The 27,382-nt window shown below is 36.8% G+C and overlaps 1 protein-coding gene across 26 annotated transcripts in view; it reads left to right on the top strand.

Annotated features, from left to right (window-relative positions):
* The window catches only part of PSD3 (pleckstrin and Sec7 domain containing 3), a 747,126-nt gene that overhangs the window by 426,966 nt on the left and 292,778 nt on the right, over positions 1-27,382 (top strand). The window contains exons 13-14 of one of the 26 annotated variants that reach the window (XM_058720442.1): positions 11,054-11,098; positions 12,240-12,269. The exons of 23 other annotated variants lie outside the window; for them this stretch is intronic. In XM_058720442.1, coding sequence (XP_058576425.1) covers positions 11,054-11,068 — 15 coding nt within the window. In that variant the 3' untranslated portion in view covers positions 11,069-11,098; positions 12,240-12,269. Of the gene's footprint in view, positions 1-11,053; positions 11,649-12,239; positions 12,270-27,382 lie in introns of those variants that run through there. 2 more of the 26 variants (XM_058720440.1, XM_058720441.1) reach the window with 2 other exon arrangements.

The raw sequence follows: 27,382 nt of genomic DNA, 5'->3' as shown, positions 1-27,382 counted from the left end.
ATGGGCCAGTCTCTGTGCTAGATTCTGGGGTATAGCCCCTAAATAAGACAGACACAGGTTATGCCCTCATGGGGCTCAGAATTTGGTGGGGAAAACAAATATTGGACCTATGATTATACAGGTTATAAAACGCTTTACTTTGAATTATACACTAATTGTGTTCAGGTATAAAAGGCATACTTAGTAGATTTGCTGTGAATGGCAAAAGTCCAAAACTGGATTAAGATGAAATTTGATAGGATTCATGAGTTTCTGCTTTGGTAAAGACTGTGCTAAATATATTGGGGAAAGCAGAAACTAGTGAGAAATGCATCCTTCCCTGAAGGAATTTTTAATATAGTATGGTGGTTCTCAACTCAGGCTGTCCATTAAAATCATTTGAGGTGAGAGGAGAAAAAATAGGCAACTAACATATTCTCACTCAGATAGAAACCATTAAAATGGTATAGACTCTTTGAACTTTCTTATAAAACTAACTTACACTTACCAGCAATGATCCGGCAATTCAAGATAAATGAAAGCCTAGCTCACAAAAATATTTGTAGCAGCCTTATTCATAATAGCCCTGAACTGGAAACAACCCAAATGTCTATCAACAGGTGAATGGATAAACGGTGGTATACAATGTGGTATTCAGTAAGAAGGAATGGTCTACCAATTCACACATCATGAGTGAAAGACACTTTACAAACAAACATATGCAATGCATGGTTATATGATATATGAAGTTCTGCTATAAGCAGAACTAATCTATGGTGGATTAAAAAAATCAAAAAAGTATTTTACTCTTGGGATGCGAGGGTAGGAATGTCCTAGGAATGGGCATACAGGAACTTTCTGTGGTGAGGTTAATATTAAATGTTGGGGAAAATGTCATTTGTGGGGCTGTAAACAAAATCATGATGTCTTCTCTCAGCCCTCCCTCCTCCCTCTCTTCATACGCATTTCTGAAAGCTCCTCAGATGATTCTGATGTCCACTGAGATAGGAAAGATTATTGAGTAGGATAAAGTACAAAAGAAAAAAATACTACTTTTCTATTGCTCTTGTAACAAATTACCACAAACTCAGCAGCTTAAAGCAACACAGATTGATTTTTACTGTTTTGTAGGTCACAGGTTTGAGTTGACCTGAATTTTTCTGCTCCAGGTCTCACAAAACCAAGTCAAGATATAGGCAAACTTCTCTTTCTGAAAGCTCTGAAGGTGAATCCCCTTCCAAGCTCATTCAGGCCTTTGGCAGAAATCAATTCCATGTGGTTGTAGGACTGAGGTCCTCATTTCCTCGTTGGCAATTAGCTAATGGTCATTCTCAGCTTTTAGAGGTCATCTACATTCCCTGGCTTCTGATCCTCTTTCTTCATCTTCAAACCCAGCACTGATGGCTCAAGTCCTTCTCACTCTTCATATCTCTGACCTCTCTTCTGCTTCATCTCTCCTCTGTACTTCTTTTTTGGCACATCTCCAAAGTGATTGTTCTTCTTTCCTCTTATGTTTTGAAGGGATCATGAAATTAAATTGGGCCCACCCATATAATCCAAAATAATCTTCCTGTGTTAAGGCAGCTGGTTAGTAACTTTAATTCTATCTGCCAAGTTCCTTCCCAGCAGTACAGAGGTGGGTTATTGATTAACTAGGGATAAGAATCTTGGGGAGGAAGGACCAGCATGATTAGAATTCTTCCTACAATAGAGAGTTACATATGCTATGGATTTTCAGAATAAAGAGAAATGACTTCCAACTGGGGAGCACTTGGAAACCTCCTTTAAGGAGGTAGCATTTAGTTGTCACTTAAAAGGCAGTTCTTATGGAGTCTGTGGAGCTAGAATAGGAGATGGAACTCTGGATGGGGGTAATAGTTTAAGTGCCAGGGTGGAGAAAGGAAAGGTGACAATGTGTGATGCATTTATCCCATGAATGCATGCCATGTGTATTAGTTATTATTTACACTGAGCTATTTAAGCCACTGTAGCATAAAGTCAGATTTTTTTAGATTAATGTAGAAGAATAGCAGGAATGTCAAAAAGTTACACATTTAATGTGTAGAAGTATTTTTAAATGGACTGGCCAATTTTGTAATGTGACTCTGTATCAATTTTTCTTCAGCTGTTAGAACCAAGTAGAATTACATATCAAAGTCTGAAAACTTACTTACATATTTCTAAATTTTTCGTAACTCTAAATCTGCTTATGAAAACCTGGGGAATACGGCCTTCCATAAAAGTATCCCACTCTCCTTTGTATTTCCCCACAATACTGAACTTTTGACCATTTTTAGAGGACTTTGTACCCTGCTATGGGGGTGGATGATAAAACATCAGTACAATTGCAGCTGCTGTGGAGAGATGCTGTGTTTCTGTGGCATCTCTATAAAAACTACAGCTGTTGTCCACTGTTGTTTTTTTTTTTCCGAGTAATTTCACATAAAGGAAAAATCCTATTTATAAGCATTAATTACTTTGTACCACTTATCTTTCTTTTACCTAATTTATTTATAAGCTTTTTAAAAAAGATTGTGTATACATTTTCATTTTGAAACACATGCATCTATATGAAAAGTCTTAGAATACTTCCTGCCAGCCTTTTAAAAATACAAAAGATGTAACTGCCTATGGTCATTTTTAGCCTTCTGTTTTTTTAAATTTTTTTTAATGTTTATTTATTTCTGAGACAGAGAGAGACAGAGCATGAGTGGGGGAGGAGCAGAGAGAGAGAGGGAGACACAGAATCCAAAGCAGGCTCCAGGCTCTGAGCTGTCAGCACAGAGCCTGACACGGGGCTTGAACTCACAAACCATGAGATCATGACCTGAGCCGACGTCGGTCACTCAACTGACTGAGCCACCCAGGCGCCCCTTATTTAGCCTTCTAAAGAATGTGGATATAAAAGCTAGAACAATAAAACCAGTACCACCTGCTCTTTAAACTTCTAGTGCATACTAAGCATTCCAGAGTCTTTCCAGACTTTTCTTCTTAGGTTTTACCAGCGTCTGTTTTCCTTCCTTGTCTTCCCCACTTCCACCCAAACCTGAAGCCGTACTCATGAGGATTGGAGTCCTGCTAAAGGAAACCCATCCTTCTTCTGTGTCATTTCTTACTGGTTTTGAGAGAAGAAATAGCTTTTTCTTGGAATTGCTTTCTGCATTCTGAGTAAATACTATAGAAGACATTCATGCAGTAGTTAATGTAGCTACTTAGTACCTGCAAAGAAAGCACTGCTTTCTTCACCATGATGCCATCTTTTTCTTGTCATCATCCCCTCAGGAAATCTGCTGGTGTTTTGATTAAAACTTCATGCTTTCCAGACACCTGGGTGGTTGGTTCAATCAGTTAAGCATCTGACATCAGGTCAGGTCATGTGTTCAAGCCCCTCATCAGGTGAGCTTGAGCCTCACTATGGGTGAGCACAAGCCCCACTTTGGGGGATGCTTGAGCCCCACTTCTCTCTCACACACACACCCCTTGCCCCTCCTGGGGTTCTTTCTCTCCCTCTCCCTCTCTGCCCCCTTGCTTACTTGCGCCCTCTCTCATAAATAAACAAACAAATAAATAAATAAATCCTTCATGCTTTCATATTCAAAAATACTGGGAACTCTTTCTGATTTCATCTTTTCCCCATTCATTTTCCCACTTTTATATGCTAAGGTATATTTTCTGATCACTCTGAGAGATTGCAGTTGTTTTCAATTGTTTCTTTGTCTTCATATCTCCACAATGCTACTGACTCTGAAAACATATTTTTTTGCCTGTCTACTATATCAGTTACATATTTTATTTTTAAATAGGGGAAATTGAATTAAAAGTACATGAAACCAAACTTTTAGAAACTCTTCTAGGTAACTTCTTCAAGCTCTTATGTTCTTATATTTTCCTTGTTTATAATATTGTTAATTAATTTTTAAAAGTAAAAATGCTTTTAATTAATTTCTCCAGTGCTGTTAACCTCCAGTAAGTAGTGTTAGTACTTCTGCAGGTACTCACATGAATTTTGATGAAAAGACCAAATTATGATTTATAGTGTGTTACACATTATTATTATTAAGAAATAGAGAATTATTTGGCAATATTTGCATTTAAGAAGCTGTTTTTAACATTAAAAAGATTGATAGGTTTTTAACCTTCACATTATTTCCTATGAAGCCCACTATCAAAGGAGGCTATCAGCTAGTAATTTTGAAACTATTACTTCATATTTATACTAGAATTAAACAAATAAGCAAATTATAGATATTAAGGGCCAGGTTTCTCTCTCTATAGGAGAAAATCATTACAAATTAGGAAAAGGGGTAAAGTTAAAATAAACCCTTTGGTGCTAGATTGGAATTGGAGTTATCAATAGGAATTTATAGTTTTTAATGTATAGACACAGAAATGTAGCTGGGTGTGTATATGCTAGGTTAGTATACAGTTATTTCCTAGTTCTGCCTGTTGAGAGGATCCAAAAGTAGTGACCTTACTAGCATCCAGTCTTTGGTTTCTAAGTATCATTCACCAATAAAGGGAACCACGGTTTCTTGGAGAGGTGTTTGATTCTAGACCTCAGGAAGGGAAAATACAAGAGGAGCCTAGAACATCTTGTGCCAGAAAGTTATGGAAGTGCTCAACAAAGAGGGGGCATGCCAAAAGGATAACTGGGCCAATGTGGAGAAGCTTCCAAGGTCAAAGCTAGAACAATTTGAGCAGAAAATGATAGTATTGGATTATACCCCATAGACCAAAATAAATATCCATTGAAAAATAAATAAATGGTGGAGAAGGGACAGCTCTTTTTTACAGAAGAATTTGAATACTTGTAATAGCAAAGAGGTAAATAGAAGCTTACAATTAGGCATATACCACAGTAATATTTGCATACAAGATCCACATATAGATAGTAACATAAGTGGGTGAAAGTTTGAGGAAAAACAGGATACTTGCATAGTCTCAAAGTATTTCCCCCAAGAGAGTAATTACAAAAATAGTAACTTTACATTGCAGACCCCTAGGACTTACCAAATGCTCATGGTTAGTATCACCAATGATAAGACATATGGATGTCATAAAGCCTCTAATATGACTCATTAATGCCACTAATTCACTTCTATAGTATTTTCTCCCAAATGCCTAACCTCAGTGTAAACATGAGAAAACATCAAGCAAACTCAAACTGAGGAATATTCCATGAAAAGCCAGTCCTCTTCAGAAGTGTCAAGGTCATGAAAGAATGAAGAACTATCACAGATTAGAGGAAACCAACAAAACACAACTACCAAGTGGATTGTATGATCCTGGGATAGGATCCTAGAATAGGGTAGTGGAAAACTGGTGAAATTCAAATAAGGTCTGTAGTTTAGTTAATAATACCATACCAATGTTAATGTCCTGGTTTTGATAATTATTGTTTTAGGGTATACAGAAACTCTCTGTACTATTTGTACAACTTTTTTATAAGAACATTAATTGCAGCATTGTTTACAATAGCAAGAAATTGAAAATAATACAGATGTCCACTGGTAAAGGATTAGGTAAATTATGTCATATTCATATAGTTAATATAGTTTTAATAACTATAGCTATTAAATAGTAATTATATAGTTGCTATATAATTTTAATAACTATAGTTATTTATATAGTTTTAATAACTAAAGAACCACACAGCATTATGTGTACTGATATGTATGTCATGGTGAAGGGTTTAGAGTGTACAGTTTCATTCCAGCTGCCTAGTTTCTCATGCCCTCTTCAATATGTAAAACTGATTGGGACACATTATATGTGTACATATAATAATAGTATGTACCTATGGATTGGCTATGAATATTAAATACGAAAATCCGTGTGAAGCACTGGATAATACTTAGCACATAATATGGATAAAGTATTAAGTACTTTATTATTTTCTAGAACTAAACGGAGGAATAAAACCCAAAATAACATTAAGTTTCAAGCGATGCCATCTGTTAAAAGAAAATCATATGTATGAATCTTAGAGATAAGGTACTAATGTAATGTGTTAATGGTGATACTGTTGGGAGAGGTTGACAAATTAGGGAACTTCTACTTCCTAAGTTAAACATTCAAAAATATTTTCCATAAAGTATGCAGTTAGGCAAGTATATATAGCAGCTTTTAAAAGAAGCCCACTGTTAATAATTATTAAATAGAAATTATTAAATAAGCATAATTATTAATAGAAATGAAAACTGTAAGGCTGAAGTTGGGTAGTCATTCCAGGCAAGTATCCAAGATCCTATGACTTGTGTTCTGTGCTGGTGGAAAGTATAAGAGGTTTGATTTTGCTGTTGGCCATGTAAAACTAGTTGATATCTAATTCCCTGCTACATGGTTCTTCACTTAAAAAATGAAGAACTTAATGGCTCTAGCTGATTATTCCAGACTGTGAAAAGTTACTGTAAGGATGGATGTGACCAGTTTTTTGTCTTCATGTGATCTAAATCAAAAGGCCTAAATTGTAGAGTTTAGACAGAAATAAGTGGTTCTGGTAATTTTCATTAGAATGATTAAACTCTGGAGGAAAACACCAAAATGATGTAATCTCTAGGTTTATAATTAAAAATTGGATAGGTATCAATTGCTTTTTGATCCCTACGTAGTGGTGGTCCACCTGAGTTACAATATAAGCCAGAATTCACTAGTATGATAGCAAAAGCCATTTATATTTATATACAACACAGATAGAACATACATGTATATATACCTGTAAATAACTACACATTTTCTAAGAATATGCTTATATTCATATTTTAGATATGACACTAGTTTTTTTGTGATTATAAAGGTTTGGGCTTTGTGTGTGTTTTTGTTGTTGTTGGTGGTGGTTTGCTTTTTGTGTGTGTGTGTGTGTGCGCTTGCTTCAGTACCTATGATGTTCTAAAGTTCTTTTTTGTGCTAGGGCTCTAAGCTCGACCACTCTGATCTATACAGGAGTATGCAGCAGATTTAGGTCCATCTGTCTTTGTAGTTTTAAGCTGTGCTGGGTTTCTGAAGGATCACAGGGTGGAACTAGGATAAAATCTCAAAAATAAGTGTATTCCAGGGAGATAGGAATATCCATCTCTAGAAATTGGAATAAAAGGTAAAGTGCTCTTCTGTTCTTTTGCATTTGTAATTCCTTTGTAATATCTTTCCTATAATATGATAGGCCTTTCAAATTTGAATCAATAAAGCTTTCCAAATAAAAAAACTGTAAATGTTGAAAATATATCTTCCTTATTTGACTCTTGGTAATGTTTTTACACATCTTTGCTCCTGGCGTCCTTAAACATTTTTGTTTAAATATACACTACTGGTTGACCTGCTTTTTAAAGATCATTTAAATTTCACTTAAGTTTCACTTTTCCTTCAGGACTCCACTGCTTTTTTCTTCTGTTTGCAACAGTCACTGTTTTTAATTCATGGTAACTGAATGGCAGAGAATTTTTCTTTTATGATAAAATTAGATGCAGTGCCTTGAAGCCCATATAATTATATTGCAATCTCTGGGAAGCTTAAAGTAGATGACAGAGGGTGTCCCAGAATACAATGTGCTTGTAGATAAGATACTGGTAGATAATCTTAGCACAAGATTGGGTTTTATAGTATTACATTTTGAAGGTACTGGTATATATGGATAGTGCCAACATATAAGTGCAGAGTCTTCACATGAATAGTGCAACTGCAGTGTCTATGGAGTTTTCCACTTTTCCCCAAATACTTTGGTTTCTTAAGTTCTAGGATTTTAATATGAGATAAAATTGGCTAGCGGTAGTGGGCACTGTTTGTGTGAGCCAGTGCTGTGAAGGTGGGATGATGATAGTAACAAGTCTAGGGAAAGAGCAGTGGACGCTTAGAGTCACAGTGTCTTGGATATAGTTCTTACCTTGCCACTTACTGCCTTTGTGACATTGGGCAAATTCGTGAAGCTTTTTGAAGATCCTTTTTCTCTAACTATAAAATGGAGATAACATAATCCCTTTGAACAGTTGTTAAAAGGATTAAATTAAATAATATATATCACATCCTCTGGCTCATAACTAGTACCTTTCTTCCCTACACTACTTATTCTAACATCTACCTCTTGCTCAGTGCTTTGTTTTCTCATATTTTAAAAACAGACAACAGAAAATATTACTTAAGTCAGACTTTAAAAAAAAATTTTTTTAATGTTTGTTATTTTTGAGAGAGAGACAGAGTGAGAGTGGGGGAGGGGCAGAGAGCGAGGGTGACACAGAATCTGAAGCAGGTTCCAGGCTCTGGGCTGTCAGCACAAAGCCCAATGTGGGGCTCAAACTCACAAACTGTGAGATCATGACCTGAGCCAAAGTTGGATGCTCAACCAACTGAGCCACCCAGGTGCCCCTACTTAAGTCAGATTTTAAAAATAAGAAAAAAATTTTAAAAAGTATGTTACTTAAGTCCCTTTTTATATTTGGACCCGAAAATTCTTCTAAGTTTTCTTTCTTCTTCTCCATCCTTCATTCATTGCTGGCCATGTGCCAGAACATCTTTCTGGAGGACAAAGCCTTAGGAAGGCACCCAAGCTAATTCCCACTCAGGAGAATGCTAGAAGACACTGGGAGAAGCCTGACGCAGATGTACTGAACCCTGGGAGGACTAGAAGATGGGAGATGGTTAAGGTTGGTTGAACAGAGGAAGTTGAAGCAAAGTTTAAGCAAAATTAGGAGGAACAGGAACAAAGTAGCAGTGATAGAGCGAAAAAATTGTTTATTTGGATCTGGAGATGAGTAAGAGGATTTCTGGATGACTTCTGGGATTTAGGTGCCTTGTGGTGCCATTTCACTGAGATTAGGAATACAGGAGCAATTTAATTGGAGCTAGAGGTAATCTTAAAAGGTTATCTATCCAGTCTGATATCCCTGAAATTTTAGATGAGGAAACTGAGGAACTATTAAGGGTAGACTCAAAGAGGAGCTGAGATTTACTCATGGTCACTCAGTTCACTGTCCCTGCTTTATTAGAAGTGCAGTAGTTTGATTGCTTAAAGAGGGTCTAAAGAATGGGACTGAAGGTATGCTGTTCTTTTGCGTGAGAATTTTATACATGTAGCACCAAGGCATTTCTGTCTGTGTAGCAAAAGGTCACTGGAAGCTGTCAGAATTGAAGAGGAGTAGTGCAGTGGGGAAAGAAAGAAAAAAAAAAAAAGGGCAGAGCTGAGGTCAGATTCTGAGGAGTGAGTAGGTTGCCAAAAGCTGTTGCAAGTAAAAGCAGTGTGGGAGTGATTCAGGGTGAGTTAACACAGTAGGAGCTGTCAGCCTGGAGCCAGTGTCAGTGTCCATTTCCTCAGAGCAGTTGGAGATCAGAGGTGGGGACAGAAGACCTGGAAGCAAGAATATGGAATTGGTCCAGAGAAATATCATGGAAAGCTGCTATTGAGGTGGCCTGAGGACCTATAGGCCAGCCTGCCTCCATTGCTCTTCAGTGTTTGGCTGACCTCTAATATCTTGCAGTTTTGTTTCTCTGAGTTTTTTTCATGAAGAAGAAAGTTACCGAGCAGTCTGTTATCCCAGATTTGATGTTATGTTATTTGTGGTATTTTGAAAATTCTTTTGGAAAGAACCTATGTTCTAAAAATAGCTAGTGGTGTTAATTTCATCTAGTTTCATATATTTAAAAAATACTTGATTTTTATTTTTTGCTACTAAAAAATAGGATAAGTTAGAAAACTATGTGACCATGTTTATTAATAAGTGAAAAGTAGACTGTACTTATAAAATGGACTATTTATCTATAAACTCTTAGATACATGAAAATGGAAGTTTAAAAAATAAGTGTGGGGGTATATAATCCTGTTTTTCATTTCCAACCCTATAATAAAACACAGATGTTTTAGGAAATTCTATGGTTCACTATAGAGTTCAAACAAATATATTTATATTTGATGTTTTCCAGGTTTGCCCAGCCCTCTGTTTCTTTAAATACTCAATGGTATTTCAACAGTGAGCCTATAACTAATAATTAAGCATAGGAACACCCATTTTTTCCCCTTATATATCCTAGTCTTCTTTCTTGCACAAAGATTTGTTTATTGCCTAAAGTCTATTTCTGCTGGGAGAATCATATGTTTCCTTGTTACCGATTATAGCTGAGCATAGTTTTCAATCTAAATGAGTTTTTCAGTTGCTTAATATTTTCTTTCTTAAGGATATTTATTGCTACATTCTCATCATTTGAGTTTTTCCTACTTTCCATATGTGCCATCCAAAATGATTTTTTAACGTTGAACTTATTTATTAACTAAGTCACTAAGTAAAAATCAGTTAGTCCGAGTTGTTCTGAGCAATCTGTGACACCCAGGTGCCAAAGATTCTTTTTAAAAGGAAAAGAAAATCATTCTGGGGGCATTTTTTGTCTTATAAATATATTAGGACAAATTCAGAAAAAAAAATGGCTGGAATTTCTTGCAGAACACTTTTTTTTTTTTTTTTTTTGGAGAGAGGAAGTAATTAGAAAGCTTGATTTTGTCTGCTGTTTAGCAGTCCAGAAAGACCATTTCTGGAACATGATCAGTTCACTAAAGGTATAATCAGCTCTTCGATCTGTGTAATGTTTATATATCTCTTTCATGCAGCCATTGTTCAGTAACTAGTATGAGTCTTCATTTTGGTGCTAAGAGTAAGGTGCCCATTTGGCATTCAGACCCACTTATGTTATAGGCTTAACCTATGATGGAATTGAAATATCCAATAATGAATAGAGTTTTCAAATTTTAATGTATATGTATAGTGCAATATGTGTAGTAGATCCCCTTTATAAGATGGTTAGTATGAAGATTCATATGTAGCAACTGGTGGATTGTGTCCCCAGAAAAAGCAGCTACTATATAGTAAAACATAATAGATGAGTCCTGTTGATGGTAACAATATGGATGTTATCTTATTATAGATTGTGAGAGTTGGAAGTCATTCCTGAGGATGAACCCTCTCTGTTGACAAATGAGAAAATGGGTTTCAGGAAGATAGTAACTTATTCAAGGCCCTATCTATGCCTTGGTTACACAAAGACAGAATAGAGAGGAGTAAAGCTAATTCTCTTTTCCACTGCCATGGTTTCCCAACAGCAAGGATGCCTCTAATTTTGAATGACATGCTGAACTGATTACTGGGTAAGTCATAATAATTGTCTGTGATGCAGATGCTAAGGTCTGGAATTAACACTCAGTTCTGTTTTTTTGCCAGTGACCCATGTCAGGGATTCAGATTTTCTGATTCCCACTACATTATCCTTCTCCCAGTCTCACACTGAAAGACTTCTTAAAGTCAAGCAAAGACAGCATAGCACAGCAAAATCCCTGAGTTCAAATGATAGTTCTCTCATTTTCTAACATTGAGCCCTAATTTTCTCGTTTGTGAACTAATGCAGTGTTTCTTGACTGTGGCTGTATGTTAGCATCATCAGGGAGAATTATAAAGATGACACAAAGCAAACAAAATAGTGCTATCCTTCACCCTAAGAAAGCTCTGATTTTAAGTCATCCTGGATGGGATTAATATTGTTTTTAAAGCTCTTCAGGTGATTCTAATGGATGATCAAGCCATCAGATCTGATGACTTAACAGTTCCTTTCAAGTTCTAATATTTTGCAAGTCTTAGATTTTCTAAAAAAAATGTCATCTAGTCCAGCTGCTCACTCAGCATAACCATCCCTTGGTATTGAAAGTGGCTTCTTATTTTTATGTGAACATGTTGAAAGAATGCTCATTACCATCAGAAATCTTAGATTCTTAAAAAGTTTTTTTTTTTTTTCTGATAAGCAGCCAGATTTGCCTTTGGAGAAACAGCTGGCAACTCTAATTCCTTATTTATTTGATGACCTTTCTAGTATTTGAAGATTACTTTTATGATTCCACAAAGTTGTCTGTTAAAGCAGAATACTACCAACTTTTCATCTCTGTTGATGTGATAGTATGTCCATATCCTACCATGGTGTTTATCTTGCTTTGGGGATAACCTGGAGGGCCATCATATTTGTGAAGTCCCTTGATGATCATAGGAGGAAGCCTAGGGAGTTTTGGTGATTGTCATCCTCTAAAACTCTTATTGAGTATAGGGTTAATAAAAGTCCCCAGTTCCAGTAAATAGTTATTTACGGACACTCATTGATTTATATTCATTCACTAATAAATACCATAGATTATGTAATCCCCAGCATTTTTTAATTTTTATATACCAGGCATGATTCTATTAACACATTTGATTCTTGCAATAACCCTATCAGGTAGTACCATTATTATCTTCATTTTATAGATAAAAAGAAGAAACAAGCCAAGGAGCATGACTGGTAAGTATCTTGCCTCTGCACAATGAGTGGCAGAGCTAGCATAATAATAATGTAAGGCTTCTTACTGCATAACCTGTAGTCCTTTAGTCTTTCAGTAGAAGTCTCCTCATCTGTAATGTAAGAATGTTCATTTTTTTATGTTTATTTATTTTTGAGAGAGAGAGAGAGAGAGAGAGAGAGAGAGAGAGAGAATGAGGTGGGGGGGGGGGGGGCAGAGAGAGAGGGAGACACAGAATCAAGCAGGCCACAGGCTGTGAGCTGTCAGCAGGGGCTCCAACTCACAGACAGAGATCATGACCTGAGCCAAAGTCAGACACTTGACCTACTGAGCCACGCGCCCCAAGAATGTTCATTTTTTTTAAATATGAAATTTATTGTCAAATTGGTTTCCATACAACACCCAGTGCTCATCCCAACAGGTGCCCTCCTTAATGCCCATCACCCACCCTCCCCTCCCTCCCACCCCCCTCAGTTTATTCTCAGTTTTTAAGAGTCTCTTACGGTTTGGCTCTCTCCCTAACTTTTTTTTTCCCCTTTCTCTCCCCCGATGGTCTTCTGTTAAGTTTCTCAGGATCCACATAAGAGGGAAAACATATGGTATCTGTCTTTCTCTGTATGACTTATTTCACTTAGCATAACACTCTCCAGTTCCATCCACGTTGCTACAAAAGGCCATATTCAACATAGTATATTTAAGAAAACAATCCTCAGCCCCTTAGGCCTATTTCTAAAGCCAAGAGTTTTTTTATTTATTTTATTAAAAATCACAGATACACTGCTGGAATTTTCACAAGAAATTAATGTTCATTTTTATAGTAATACATATAAGCATACATGCATAAACATGTAAAATAAAGGGATTTAGATTCTGTTCATTCATCCATCATCTGAAAGTCTAGAGAGAATCTGACCTGAATCTTGTTGTATTTCGTAGAATTTTAGAACTCTAGAGTTTCAAGCCTTGTGACTAATGATATGAATTATCCTTAGTTTGTAATTGTGGAAGTTGGGGATTAAAGTAGATGGAGGGCATAAGGTTTATGCTTATACCTAAATAGGTAAACTAGATTATAGGAAATGTGCTCAAATTTGTTATAATTACATGCTGTTTTAAGAAACCTCAAGTACTTCAGAAACTACTTTCCATAAAAACAATTTATATGCTAATTATGTTATTTTTATTTATTCTTTAAAGTAGATTTTGCTAGGTAATCTTTGTTCAATTTGCCAAATAAATTTTCTAAAACAATTTTATTTGTCAGGTGAGTGTTTCTTCAGTTGACTCAGCAGAAAGTTTGACTATAGTTTTGAAAAATCATTTAAAGAACCCTTGTTGATATCCAATAATCCTTTGTGTTCTTACAGTTTCACTGGTATGAGAAATTTGTATTGATTCTAACTTTTCATGAATACTATTTCTTAGTCCTTGTTTGATTCATTCTGAAAGCTCAGTCTTTCTGTGTAAAGCTTATATACTCAAGGTTGCCAGTAAAAACCATGCTACAGGTGAACAGAAACATTTCAGAGAAAAATTGACGTTGTAAAACTTATTCTTCATCTGATTACTTTGGCAGATATGTTTGTATGACTGGTAACAATATAAATTAAATCAGCTGCAAAGCAAGCATTTCTATCCACTGTGAATCTTACCCTTCGGGATAGTACATCTACTTGTATTCATTTGTAGCCCATGTGCCTGCCAGCTCAGTATATTTTTCCGAACTAGTATTATGAGCATCTCAGCCATCAGTTGTGATTGTTTATGCTAAGGCTTTGGTGGTCTTATGTATATGTGCCAGTATTACCCTCTAAATTATTGGCTTTAAGAGTATAAGAAAAGCAGTCTTTGATGTGAAGATCTGATTTTCCCCTTTAATAGCAAAGGTTTCCCTTTAACAGCAGAATTTTAAATTTTATCTCAGATGAGGACTGTTGCTTTTGTAGTACAGAAAAGCTTTTTAATGATGCTGCTGTTCTTTGGAAGCTTTTGATTTCAGTTTTAGAAAGAACGATTTAACACCTTACAAAACATCAGAATGAGCGATTGTGGTCTTCTTTTCTCTTTGTTGACTTTCATGTTTACAGTCTTGGACTCATAGACTTAAATGGGAGTGAGGGGCGGCTTGAAGATACTCTCTGCCAATCAGTTCATCTATAGGTGACACTACCTGGCACTATTCATTTGTTCCTTTTATGTCTCCCTGTGGCACGGAAAGCTCTGTAAGGGCGGGAGGTTGATTTGCCTTGTTCACTGTTGTGTCCCCAGTAAGTGAAGAGCCTAAGACTTGGGGAAAGAAAAAAGGCTTACCCAAGATTGTCCAGCCAGTAAGTTGCAAAATATGACCTAGAAGTTTCACCTACTGACCACAAACTTTGTGCTTTTTTGTGATTTAAAAAAATGGACTTTACTTGGGAGTCTTAATTATTTGGAGCCTTAATCTGTATAAAACAGCAGAATCCTACAGTTTACACTTATTGGATACTGTTTTTCAGGCATATAAACTACTTACTTCATTGAACCCATAGAGTAAAACTCATTGATTGAATGTGTTTTTATCCATATATTTTTTAAAACTTATTTTATGTATGTCCAGAGAGACGGCACGAGTGTACACAAACAGAGGAGGAGCAGAGAGGGAAGGAGAAAGAGAATCCCAGGCCGGCTCCATGCCTCCAGCACAGAGCCAGATGTGGGGCTTGAACTCACAAACTGTGAGATCATGACCTGAGGTGAAATCAGGAGTCAGCCGCTTAAGTGACTGAGCCACCCAGGCACCCCATCCATATTTTTTACAGGTGAAGAAACTTGGGCTTTAAAAGGTTAATTTAAAGGAAAAGGTTAATTTACTGGGGGTTAGAGGCAGGATTCAAATCTGTTTTTCCCCACCTGCCAAGTTTAGTGATCTTTCTACGTTTGCCTTTTATATGGGGGCCAATGTTTGTCAGTATAAAGAATTATCCCCTCCCAGAGTAACAGTAACTGAAATTATTTTGCCCAGTGCCTTAAATGTTGCAGATCTTAATACCTGTAGAATTTGTTGAGTGAGTGCTGGCTTAGCCTAGAAGTTTCTTTCAAAGACAGTAAAAGAAGCATCACTTAATTACTTTCTTTCATCTGTGATAGTCAGTTTTGGCCTCCTGTGTGGTCTGATTTGAAGAGCTTTTCTGTTTCCTTATCTTTTTTTCATTTCCCCATAATTAGACTTGGATTTCCTCATTTTGGTCCTGAATGATTGCAAGGTTCAGAGCTTTCCTGCTAAATTACGGATACCCCTGAGATGGTATGGTATTAACTTGGTTGAAGATTAACATTACAGCTGGGAGAAAAATATTGTCTTTTGTTGTTTTTATTATGGAAAATGAAGAGGAATGATGACAAGCAGGGAAGTGAGTGGAAGCCACTGTAACATGGCATATTTGTCCACATTTTGTGCAAATGGTAAACCTCTTATCCAGTGAAATTTTGTCTAGGCTCAATTGGACTAGTTTCTTTGAACTCAGGATAATCTCATTACATCTCCACTTTGGTATGCAAACCCATCTGCCAACCAGTTTTAGGGAAAAGTCATGCATGAGTAATACTGCTGTTTCTTATACATGAAGATTGGAGATTTCAAGAGGGGATGGTGTTCTGCACCATTGCATGTTGGTGCAGGAAAGAGGTAGCTGCCTGTCCACAAGAGCTGCTATGTTACTACCTGCATACAACACATTTATTTTTCAACTGTGGATATTCCAGTATTTATTTCTTTTAAAAAGATGTTAGAAACATTGATCTTTTAAATTAGTGACCCTAAGAAATAGAACTCATTTTTTAAAAAAAAATTTCCATTTTTCCCTCTAGCAATTTATATATTCTTTACCTATTACTAAATCCATGTATTTTTTCTGTTTAAAACTTACATTTAGCCAAAGGTACGAACAGACTCAGTGGTGGTTCTGTAACCTCACTTTTTTGTTCTCTTTCTATATTAAAAAAAATTCTAATTAGATATTATAATCAAAGTTGCTCTCTGTGAAGTCTGCACTACATCTTCCATTTTGTTTTTTTCTATTCTTCATTGGCTAGAGACTGAAGGGTAGGAAATAAGGTGTATTAGCAAGGAAATGCACTTAATTTTGGCCATTTTCTATTTTTTTCTCTTGATTTCTCTTATGTTAGTGGTTTCCAATAGTGGGATTTATGGCAGATTGTTTGCAAAGATGGTCACCTGTAGATCTTCCCATCCGTGTTTGCAAAGATGGTCACCTGTAGATCTTCCCATCCGTGTTTGCAAAGATGGTCACTTGTAGATCTTCCCATCCATGTATGCACATGCTGTTCCACCCATCTAGAGGGTGGGGTCTCTTTGCCCCTCCTCTTGAAGTGTGTGCTGGCCTTGTGGGACAGAATGTGGTAGAAGCCATGCTGTGAAAATTATAGACCTTAGAAGGGGCAGTTTCTGAGCCAGCATGTAAGGCAGGAAGCCCAAGCTTTCCTACTGGGGAGGGGAAGCCTGTATAGTAGGTAGTAGGAACACCAAAACTCAGTTGCCTCCAACCAGCACCATTTCCGGACATGGGAGTGAGGCACCTCAGATCTTCCAGCCCCAGGTAAGCCTCGCTAACACCATGTGGAGCAGAGATGGACATTCTCCTCTGAGCTCTGCTCTGAACTGCACATCCACAGAATCAAAAGCAAATAAAATAGTATATGTTATATACCACTGATTTGGGAGGTAGCTTGTTGCAGAGCAATAGATAACCAAGACAGAGTATTTCTTCCAAAACTTTCTTCTTTTCTTAAAACTGGTTACAATTTGTCCAACTATATCCACACACCTGTATTCTTAAGGGGTCTGCTAACTGACCAGTATTTTGTTTGTTGGGTAAGAATTTGTTGTTTAACAAACAACATTATTCAGCAGCTGTTTCTCATTTTGTTCTTTACCAGCTTTATATTTGTCTTCACTTACGGCAGATTCTGTGTCTCCTGAAATGCCCCTGAGAGGTCATTTTGCTGGAGCACTCAGAGAGACCAATTTCTCATAGTATGTGGAAGACAAAAAAATTACTCCTCTCTTGCAAAAGAAAAATAATGAAACAAAAAAAAAAAGAACCTGTTTTCTCTAAAGAGTATTTCCTGCTACCAAATTAGACCCTACTCACCTCTCAGACTCCATGAGTAACTGAACATTGTACTCATTGCTGGACAAAGAACAAAACAAGAATCTGGGAATAAAAATCAAGCAAAGGCCAAGACGATCCAGGGAGAGTTTGCAATGTACATTTTCTGTTCAAATTGTAAGTATTCCTAGGAAAACTTTGAAAGTAGTATTTCGTTTTACTTCAAATTTTCTGGAAGGATCTGAAACTATTTTTAAGAGTACAACTTTTAATTTCCTGAGAAGAATGAGTGCTTATTCTGAGGTCCTTGTCTCAGCTTCTATAAGTAATATCCTTTGAAAACTCAAGGTACTATTTTTCTCATTTTGTTGTCAGTTTTTTATACTTTAATTAAAGATTCATTGTTTATTTCTGTTGGCTTTCTGTCTAGCAATTTCTTTTCTCAAACTCTCCCAAAGAGTTGACTAAAAAGAATTACTAGGATTATGTTTGATCAGGGCAGTAAAGTTTAAATATCAAATGATAGAATTGGCTGGGTTTAGAGGATCTAAGTTGCCTTTCTTAATAGCAGAGAGAATCATATCAGGTCCATCTTAATGATTTATTTACTGTTTCACTTACTTCCAGTGATTACTTACGGGATAACATGATTCCATGAGTTCAGTAGTCAGTAGTTAGAATAAATGTCTTGCTGTTTGATGAAGAGGGTTCTTTGGGGTGGTGAAGAAGGAGACATTTTTCTAGAAAGGGGTGAGGAGAATGATTTTTAGGAGCAAATTCTCTTTCCTTCATTTTATTTAAAAATATTTTCAACCTTTCCTAGGTACATGTGGATTTCTGCTGGGTCACCATCTATCTCTCCCACCCTAAGATGATAGTACACACTCTAACCTCTAAAGCAGTGCTGTTCCCACTGGACATTTGGTAATGTGTGGAAACATTTTTGGTTTTTACAACTTGAGGCAGATAGGTACTCCTCATATTTAATGCACAGAGGCCAAAGATGGTGCTGAACATTTTGCAGTGCATGGTATCTGGCACACAGGAGGTCATAATTGAGTATTAAATGGATGGATGAAAGGTCACAGAGTGTAACAAATGTTTATAGTGTGTCTTTTCTTCCTTCTCTTTCCCCAAAGGTACTGAAGGTAGGCTTTGTTAAAGGTCAGATTGCTAATTCAGGTATAACCCGTGATCTTATTAATATGCATAGATAAAAGATTTTTTTGCATTTCCTACTCTCAACAGAGATGAAAGCTAAATAATTTTTAGTTATAATGTGGGATGTGTGTGCGTGCACACATGTATGTTTATATTAGAGAATACTTGCCACTTAACCAGAGATTAATAGATTAATGTATTAACAGAGGAGAATTAATGGCGAGGTTGATCACACCAATCTTGATGATGGTACCTTCATTCTTAAAATGTCAGGTCCTCGTTGTGTTGTCCTAGGGTTATGGAATGCATGTGATTTTTAGAGCTGCTCCGAAGTAACATGCCCTATTAAGAACATCTCAAAAGAAGTGGTATGTTGAGAATAACATAGCATACCACTTGTAACTAGAAAAATGCAATACTTTAGTGTATTTCTTACTTTTGAAAGTCAAGAATTAGTAGGCCAAATGATGCCCCTATTTTAGAAAAGAAGAAGCTTTTTTGTTTTATGGTGCTTTCTTTTCTAGTCTCCATAGGATTCTGGCTTCGCTATTTTAATGAAAGAAATAAATGAATGTGATAAATAATGAGAGTTTTACTTGGTGACAACATTGTTAGTACATTGGGGCAATATTACTTAAGAAATTGAATTATTAACTCAAAAGGAAGGTTTAGCAGGGGATTTATTTCTTTCTCCTGTGTAGTAGGCTAGAGACAGGGATATGAAAGATTTTCCCCCAGAATAGCATTTATATTTTTTCATAGTGTCCTCATTTCATTCATGGCCCAGAGCAAGTGCTGGCTATTTTGATGAACAGTATTTAAAGGTAATGTATGAGACAGATGCTGGGTAGTTCTTAATACATAGTTAACTAAAACTTGTCCACTTAAAATCCATACCTTTTCTAAATCACACTTAGAAAACTGCATCCTTTTTGTCTGGGGAGCTTTGAATTCTCTTTATCCCTTTATCTTTGTTGCACACTTCCTTAATGGCATGTTCTTAGGAATACTACGTGAGTCTACATGTAGTTCTCTGTCTTGAAATAATTTCAGGTCAGAGTCCCAACAAAATACCACATTTGGACAGAACTTGGTATTGAATATGGGCTAATGTGAAGAACTGGTGGTGGATTAATTTGAAGTAAGAAGTAAAATGGAAAGCAGAACCAGTTTGAACTGTTTCCTTAGCTCACTGCTGAGTTAAGTTTTTACAAATTGCCTGGTAATGACGAGAATGTATAAGATTGTGGATTCTGAGACAAGCCCAGTTCAGAAATCTCTGCTGACTAGCAAAGGAATTTCAGAGTCCCAGGGGGGAAAAATAATTAAGAGATTTATGGTTCATATAGTTCAATATAGTTGCTTATTAGTTCAGTGATTCCATTTTAAAATTACTCTTTTTCCCCCCTTTGGATGGGAAAGGGACAAGAAGAATAAAAATTTTCAATTTTTTAAACACTTTTATTTGAACAGGCATTTGAGGATACAGAGAAAATATAAGACCACAAGGAATTTATTCCCTAAATTGAGAGTTAGAACTGATGTTTAAAGCATCTCCCTGTCTTTTGCCCTTTCTCAACTTCCTCTCATATTCATTTTGATAGCTCATTCTTTTGTTTCCTTTGGATGGGAAAGGGCAATTGAAAGTGATTTCAAGGTCCTTTAAACTCTGATCCTTGTCAACCCTGCAGCTTCAGCTCCTTTCCTGTCTTCTTTGTACTCTAAACTCCAGACCCATTGAACTTCTTTCAATTCCTGAACACTTTTTACTCTCTCTTGCTTCTAGGTCTTCATTCATGCTGTTCCCTCTGCCTTAAACATTCCTCCCTCCTTTTTTCTGGTAACTCCTACTCATCCTTCGGGACTTTACATGTCTCTTCCTCTGAGAAACTTTCCTTGTTGCCAAAGTCCATGCTAGGTGTCCTTTCTGTTTCATCTGTAGCACCTGATTTTTAACTGACTTTAATATCTACACTAGACTATAAATTTGGAGAAGACAAAGACCATATCTGTTGTGCCCATTGGTTTATCACCAGTGCCTGACAAAGAGCTTGATGCATAACAGGCTCTCAACTATTCATGGAATACTTGGAATGAGTATTTAACTGTTAAATTGTATGGAGAGAAAAAGAGAAGATAAAAGTGATTTGTGAAAATGGGGATTTGACCTGAATTATAAGCTCCTTAATAGGGATAGTTTGACACATACTTTCTCCTACTTGACTTTCTCTCTCCCTTCTCTTTTTCTCTTATTCTTACAAGAACTCATTCATTCATCCAGCAATTTTTTTTTGAGGTCTTAATATGTGTCAGCATTGTTCTAGGTGCTGAAGATACAAAAGTGAAAAATCCCTGCTTTTATGGAGTGTACATTCTGATGGACTAAATGGGTAAAAATGAGTTAAGTGTGAATATAGAAATTAGCTTAGCAGGCTGGTAGGGCAATGAGTAGGGCCTACTTGATAAGTAAGGTATGTTGCAAGTTGGACTTTGAATGGCTCCCTTTAAGAGCATAATTTTACTTTGGAAAGTAGGTGGGTAATGGAGAATATATATAGCTTTTAGGTAAAGGAGACTTTTAGTCTGTAATTAGTATGCAGAAATTGAAAGTAAAAAGGCCAACTTAGATAAGATGGCCAAAATCAGGGTAATGATACCCAACGTGTAATAGGGTAGTGGCAGAGAGGTAAAGATGATTAAAAGGGACATTGTGTGCGTGTGTGTGCGTGTGTGTGTGTGTGTGTGTGTGTGTGTGTGTAGCAGGCGGTTGGGCTTCTTTTTAATTCAGCTATTTAGTTTCTCAAGAAAATTTCCTAGATGATGGACTGTCTGGATAGAGGAGATAAAGGAGAGAGATAAATTAAAACTATACATTTAGATCCCAGAAGAGCAAGTAGGAACACTGAGAAAGACAGGCACAGTAGTTTTGGATGGAATTAAGATATTTTGCATAAGTTGAATCTGAGATTTCATCAGACTTAGGTTCATTCAGTTGACAGTTATTAAGCTTCCATTCTTTATCATGTTCTGGAGGTCATACAGCTGTACAAGATAGATGAGGTCATAAAGTTTACATTCTAATGGATGCCCAGATGAGAGGGTCAAATTGTAGATCAAGGTTTGGATATCTTCTGTAACCAATATGAGTTGAAGTCATGGGACCTAGTTAGCAGATAATTTTTTAGTTTATTTAAATTTTCATATCTAGGATTTGATATAATGTAGTAATTATAATCAATTACATAGCAATTGCTTTCAAAAGAAAGAAAAAGGTAAGAGAAAATCAGGGAAATACTGTGAATCTTTTAACCAGCTATGTTCCTTTTCCATATGTGGAAAGAAAAAAGACATTTCTTTGTCTTTAAATTCTGACCTGTCATTTTATTAAAGTTCAGTACCTTAATGTCTCTCTCCACTTATTACTTGGCAATATCTTACTAGCTCATCGATGTTAATTTAGGCTTGTCTCCAACAAATGCATGTAAGAAATAGAGGCCAGTAATTCATGTGATTTTTAAATAGATTTACATTAGTGCCTTTCTGGGTTTAGGGAAGTAGACAAAGGAGAGACCTGTAGTCATAGTTTCTGTTGTCTTTGTCTTCTTTCAGTAATAGCCATGAACTCTCAGGTTAGTGTCTTGGCTCAGAGATAAGGATGGTTTGGCATTGATTCTTCTGTTGCTATCTCAGGCTGGTTTTTTTCGTCCCCAAGAACAGCACTCTCAGTAGGTGTGGAGGTGGGCGGGACGTGAAGCAATGGTTTGCATTGCATTGCCTGGCTACAGCTTGGCATTTCTTCCCTTTTTCTTTCTCTCTGCGTCATTGCCACTAGTGCCACTAATTTTACTTATCCCATCCACCCTTGTTTCTTGAGGAGTAGCCCAGTGTCTCGGCATTATATTTTCTTTGGAGGTGTGGCAATATTCTCAAGCAGTAATCTAGGAGATATTACCCATTTCATTTTACAAGGTTAATGCTAGAGGAATTCATGAAAAAAGTAGAATAAGAGAAAGTCCCTCTCACTTGATCTTCTACTTTTCTCTCTGATTGTCTTCTACCTAGGACATATCCTAAATGAACATATACTAGATGCCTCAGTTGCGAAAAAGAAGGGAAAATGGGACATAAGGTAGGAGGGTTGTGAAAAACAGTGCCAACCCCATTCCTTCCAGTGATTCCAGAAATCAAAAGCAAGCCTCCTTGAATGAAGTATAAAAGGTTTTTACCCCCTTAGGACATAGTGTGATTGAGAGACCTGGTTTTCATCTTTTTTTTTCATTTCAGATCCCTACCAAGGAAGTCTGTAATATTAGTTTCTTCCAAGCTCAGATCCTACTTACATCTCCTCCTTTATCTATTTCTGTCCCCTATCTGTTTGTAGCTTCTCTCCTCAAAGCTAGCTATTTTCTAAGTTTCCTAAAGAAGAAAGAATTCTTAGGCTTGTATTGGGTTAGACTTTAAAGGATGGACAGGGTTGGGGTAGGGTGAGGTGGGTTGCAGGCTTATTCCGCATGTGGGTTACAAAGGAAAAACATGATTGGGAGCCAATAAATAGAACATATTTTCTACACTGAAAGCCTAATAAGAGGTTATTTGGCAGAAAAGAACTAGAAAATTAGGATTTGCTCAATGATCTCCTAAATGGGAGTTTTCTTTATGTGTATTTTAAAATCTTTTTACATAACTTTTTCCACCACTTACTGGTAACTTTGCCCCAAGCCCTCCTACCCACTTTAGATCTCCCAGGATCCCTGTCTAGTGGTTAAGATTGTTCTTTGTCCATTTATTCCCCCCACCCCGTATCCAGGAATAAATAATTTATCCCCACACTCCTTGTTTTATTCATGTATTCATTTCTTCCTTCCTGTTTTTATGTGTTCATTTGTTCTACAATCATTTGTTAAGCAGAATTTCCCTTTCTCACATTAACCATTCATTACATGTCCATGTTAACTTTTATGTCTGCCTTGGAAAGAACTGTAAAGAGGTGTCTAGCTGTTGTTTATTTTGGTTACTCAGTGTGTTGTTGCCTCATTTTTCTTCTTCTGGTGATAGACCCCTTGATAACAGGCGTGCCTGCCTACTTGTCCTGATGCCAAGATCTCTGCTCCACATGATACTTCCACTCTCACCTGTGATCAAAACCCTAAGCTTGTATTTTTGTCTTCTTTTTAGTATATCCATTTTTTTAATGTTTATTTTTTGTATGAGAGAGAGAGAGACAGAGTGTGATTGGGGGAGGGACAGAGAGAGAGAGAGAGGGAGACACAAAAGGTGAAGCAGGTTCCAGGCTCCAAGCTATTAGCATAGAGCCTGATGAGGGGGGTCTAACTCACAAGCCAAGCCTTGAAATCATAACCTGAACCGGTCAGACACCCAAGCCAACTGAGCAACACAGTATAATGTCTGTCATTGTTTACTTTCAAAAGAATAATTTTCTATGTAACTTTCTTTATACATGTTGGTTTACAGTCCTTTACTTATATTAATATGACTGTGATAGCAATATTCTGATATGTATAGATACAGAAATTGCCTCAAATTAATTTCTGCTTCAGGGAACATGAGAGTTAAAATCAATAAATGGTTTTGCAGTGACAGTGTGTGGGAGAATCAACTCTTCTCTAGAAGTTAACTCAGAAGAAAATACATGTTCTTAAAATATATTATTTTTATGTACTTGGCTTTCATATGATTGTTTATTTATAAAGGGCTACTGTGCTCTTCTGTGTACATACTTACAAATTTCATTATTTCATAAACACTGCGGTGCCACTGCCATATTCTCTGAGCCATTACTTTATGTGCAGTGCTGGGAGAAGTGGTGTTGGAGATGCAGAAAGAATACATTTTTCCCTTTCCTTGAGAACTCTGTGTGTGTGTGTGTGTGTGTGTGTGTGTGTGTGTGTGTGTGTGTCTAGGTATGTTTGTATGCTTTTTATATTTGAGAATTAAGAAAATAGGGAATTCTGTCATATGTCTTTGTGTATTTCAAGGTGTAGCTTGGTGCTGGACACTTAATAGAATTTTAGTAGAGAAATGTCTATGCAACTAATTTGGATTACATTAAAATAGTTGACTGAAGTCTCCTTTTAATGACTTGCTGTAAAATGAAAAAAATGCACTGGATAATGAAATCCAAAAAAGGAAGAAAAATTACATCCACATTCGCACAAAGGCATTTGAGGAATTTGCATTCCTAAGTGTTACTTGCGGCACTTTGCTTTCTTGAAGATGAATAACAATAATAATAATTATGATTATAACTAGTCTCTTCAAAAGAGCTGGAGCATTGGTGTGCTTTACAGCCATATACATGTATGCATACAGATGCATAGAACTTGTATCTGAGTTCATGCATAGCCAAAGAAAGAAATCCTCTGTCACTCTGAGTTTGACTATGCTAATTCAGTGCAGCAGGATTTTTTTTTATCCCAGGCACCTATTTCTCCACTTGTATGCTAGTGCTGTGGGACATATTTTGAAAGTATAAGTTTTGGTGTATGTCCTTAGTCTTCCATTTTAAGTGAGGAAATAAACCTGGTAATATAAATGGAACAACTAGCAAGGGATACAAGACATTCTATAGTTGGTACCAATTATGGGCTTCACATAAGAATGCTGTAAGAGTTCAGAAAATGAGAGCTTGGCGGATATGTGGTACTCCAGGGAAGCTCCATTTGAGTGATGAATTTGGAATGGGCCGAACAGATAGATGGGATTTAAACAGATGGGAAGGGTGCTTGTGGTGAGGAGGAAAGGGCATTCTGGGGTTAGAGAAGAACAGGATGTGGGAAGGAGGAGGGAGCACAGTATTAGTGTTAGATGGCAGTGAATATGGCCAACCTGAGGTCTGACTGCACAGGTCTAGTGGGTACTGAGAGGATGTAATACTAATTGGAGACACTAGAAGAGCATCCTGGCAGCCTAATGAGGTTGATGTGCTTTCCTTGCCCCATGCACCGTTGCTGCCTCTGCTCTGTTTTCTCTTGAACTAGGAATGAAGAAGGGATGGAAAGAAAGTCTATATTTGTCCCTGTCTTAAAAGATTAAGTTTATTCTTAGTGTAGATCATTTATTACCCAAATGAAGGGAAACCCTTTACAAGGCCATCTAGGTATGAAATATCTCAGATTATCAGCTGTAATTAGTGTTTATACTGTGCTGGGAAGAGAACATTATAAGAACATGTACACTTTTAGATTCTGGTTTAAGTTTTTCATTGTGTTTGTCAGCTGTATAAAGTAGACCCAGCAAAGGAAGGCTGAGCGTTGCTTCTTTAAAAACAGGGAACAACCTGCTCCTTGTCGAATTAGGGAATCTCTAAGACTTTGTCACATACTTTTTAGTCCCACTGACATATTACTCCCACATCCTTGTGGGTAGTAAAGTTACATTTTTTTAAATGTTCTTTGATCTTCCACCCACTGATCTAGTAGACATTTAAGTTCAATACTGCAGCTGGAAGAAAGAGGAATTGAAATATAATTTATACTATTAAAAAAGCCTCAGAAATCATACATAGTCTCTATGTCTGCACAAGTTTAGAAATTATAACGATAAATTGGTTTTCATTTTAGAATGTGTTATTAGTCATCTCACTTTAAATTACATGGCATTACTATTTGTGACCTACTTAAAATGGATGCCCTTGCATAGGTTGACTTGTAGGCCTTTTGCAAAATGTCTTCTAATTGCAACCATATTTTGAATATCAAGAGGTTAAATAAATACTGACTGATTCTCTATGGACTTTATTTTATTGAGGGAAGAAGTGTGATGAGCCTTTATTTAGGGAACTGCTTAGTAAATAGTTACCATAGTAATTAAATGCTTCCCTCCTGCTCTGTGTTAAGATAGGACACATTTTCCAGAGTGATCATTTATTTGTGCACAGTGATTTGTAGAGCAGGAGTCAAGAGACCCAGGCCTTGCCCTAGCCAGGATGGTGCACTGCTTTGTGGCCTTGGGCAAGTTATATACACAGCTTCACTTTTCCTCCTGTATAAACTGGGACATTGCGTTGTCATCTCACTAAAATGTCAGTCTTTTTAACTTCTGAAGTTTTTATGATCCTAGCTATACTACAGAATTCTGGAGGAATATAAAAGGGTAAATACAGTGTACCTTGGTCTCAGGTGACTTAGGCACTTGTTCCTGCTTACCTAGGACATGGTTGATTCCTCCAGATAGACATATGTGGGCATACCTCAAAATGAATCTTACATCAACTAGCACTGTTGCCTCCCCCATCCCTTTTGTAGCCTTGCCTAGAAATTTTGGAATATTTAATTCAGAAATAATTGGTCCTTAGAAGGAAACCATTAAGATTATTTGAAAAAACAAAATACCAGAAATTGCATACGCCTTGTTTTGCTGGCCGGAAGTGAGCACTCTGAGGGGGTATCCTGCCAGTCAGGTGGCAATGATGTGATTCACTAGGGCTCCCGGGGCCAGAAGGGCTTTGCTCTCAGAGGAACATGGACAGTGGGCAAATCCTTCTTTCCCCAAGAAAATCAGTAGAATGTTCATGATCTAATTTCTTTGTTTACATTGGCTGATGAGTCTTACCCCTCACTATAAATATTTTTATCTTCATGCTTCCTTTTAAAATAAAGGCTCATTTTGGTTTCCTCAAATACTGAGGAAGAGTGATATAAAGTAGGAAAAATTAAAACCTTGAAGACATCACCACTAATGATAAATCAATTTTGACCTTTGAACCTTTGCTTTTCTCGAAGACTTGAATTGTAATTATGTGTGTACTTAAAGCGTGTTGTATGAGTGCATCTGCATCCCTGCTTCTGGGTATTGTACGCCATCTGCAGAGCCCTGTGGGGGT

The sequence above is a fragment of the Neofelis nebulosa genome, chromosome 3, assembly GCF_028018385.1.
Source record: "Neofelis nebulosa isolate mNeoNeb1 chromosome 3, mNeoNeb1.pri, whole genome shotgun sequence".
Lineage (NCBI taxonomy): Eukaryota > Metazoa > Chordata > Mammalia > Carnivora > Felidae > Neofelis > Neofelis nebulosa.
This window is presented reverse-complemented; position numbering and strand designations above follow the sequence as displayed.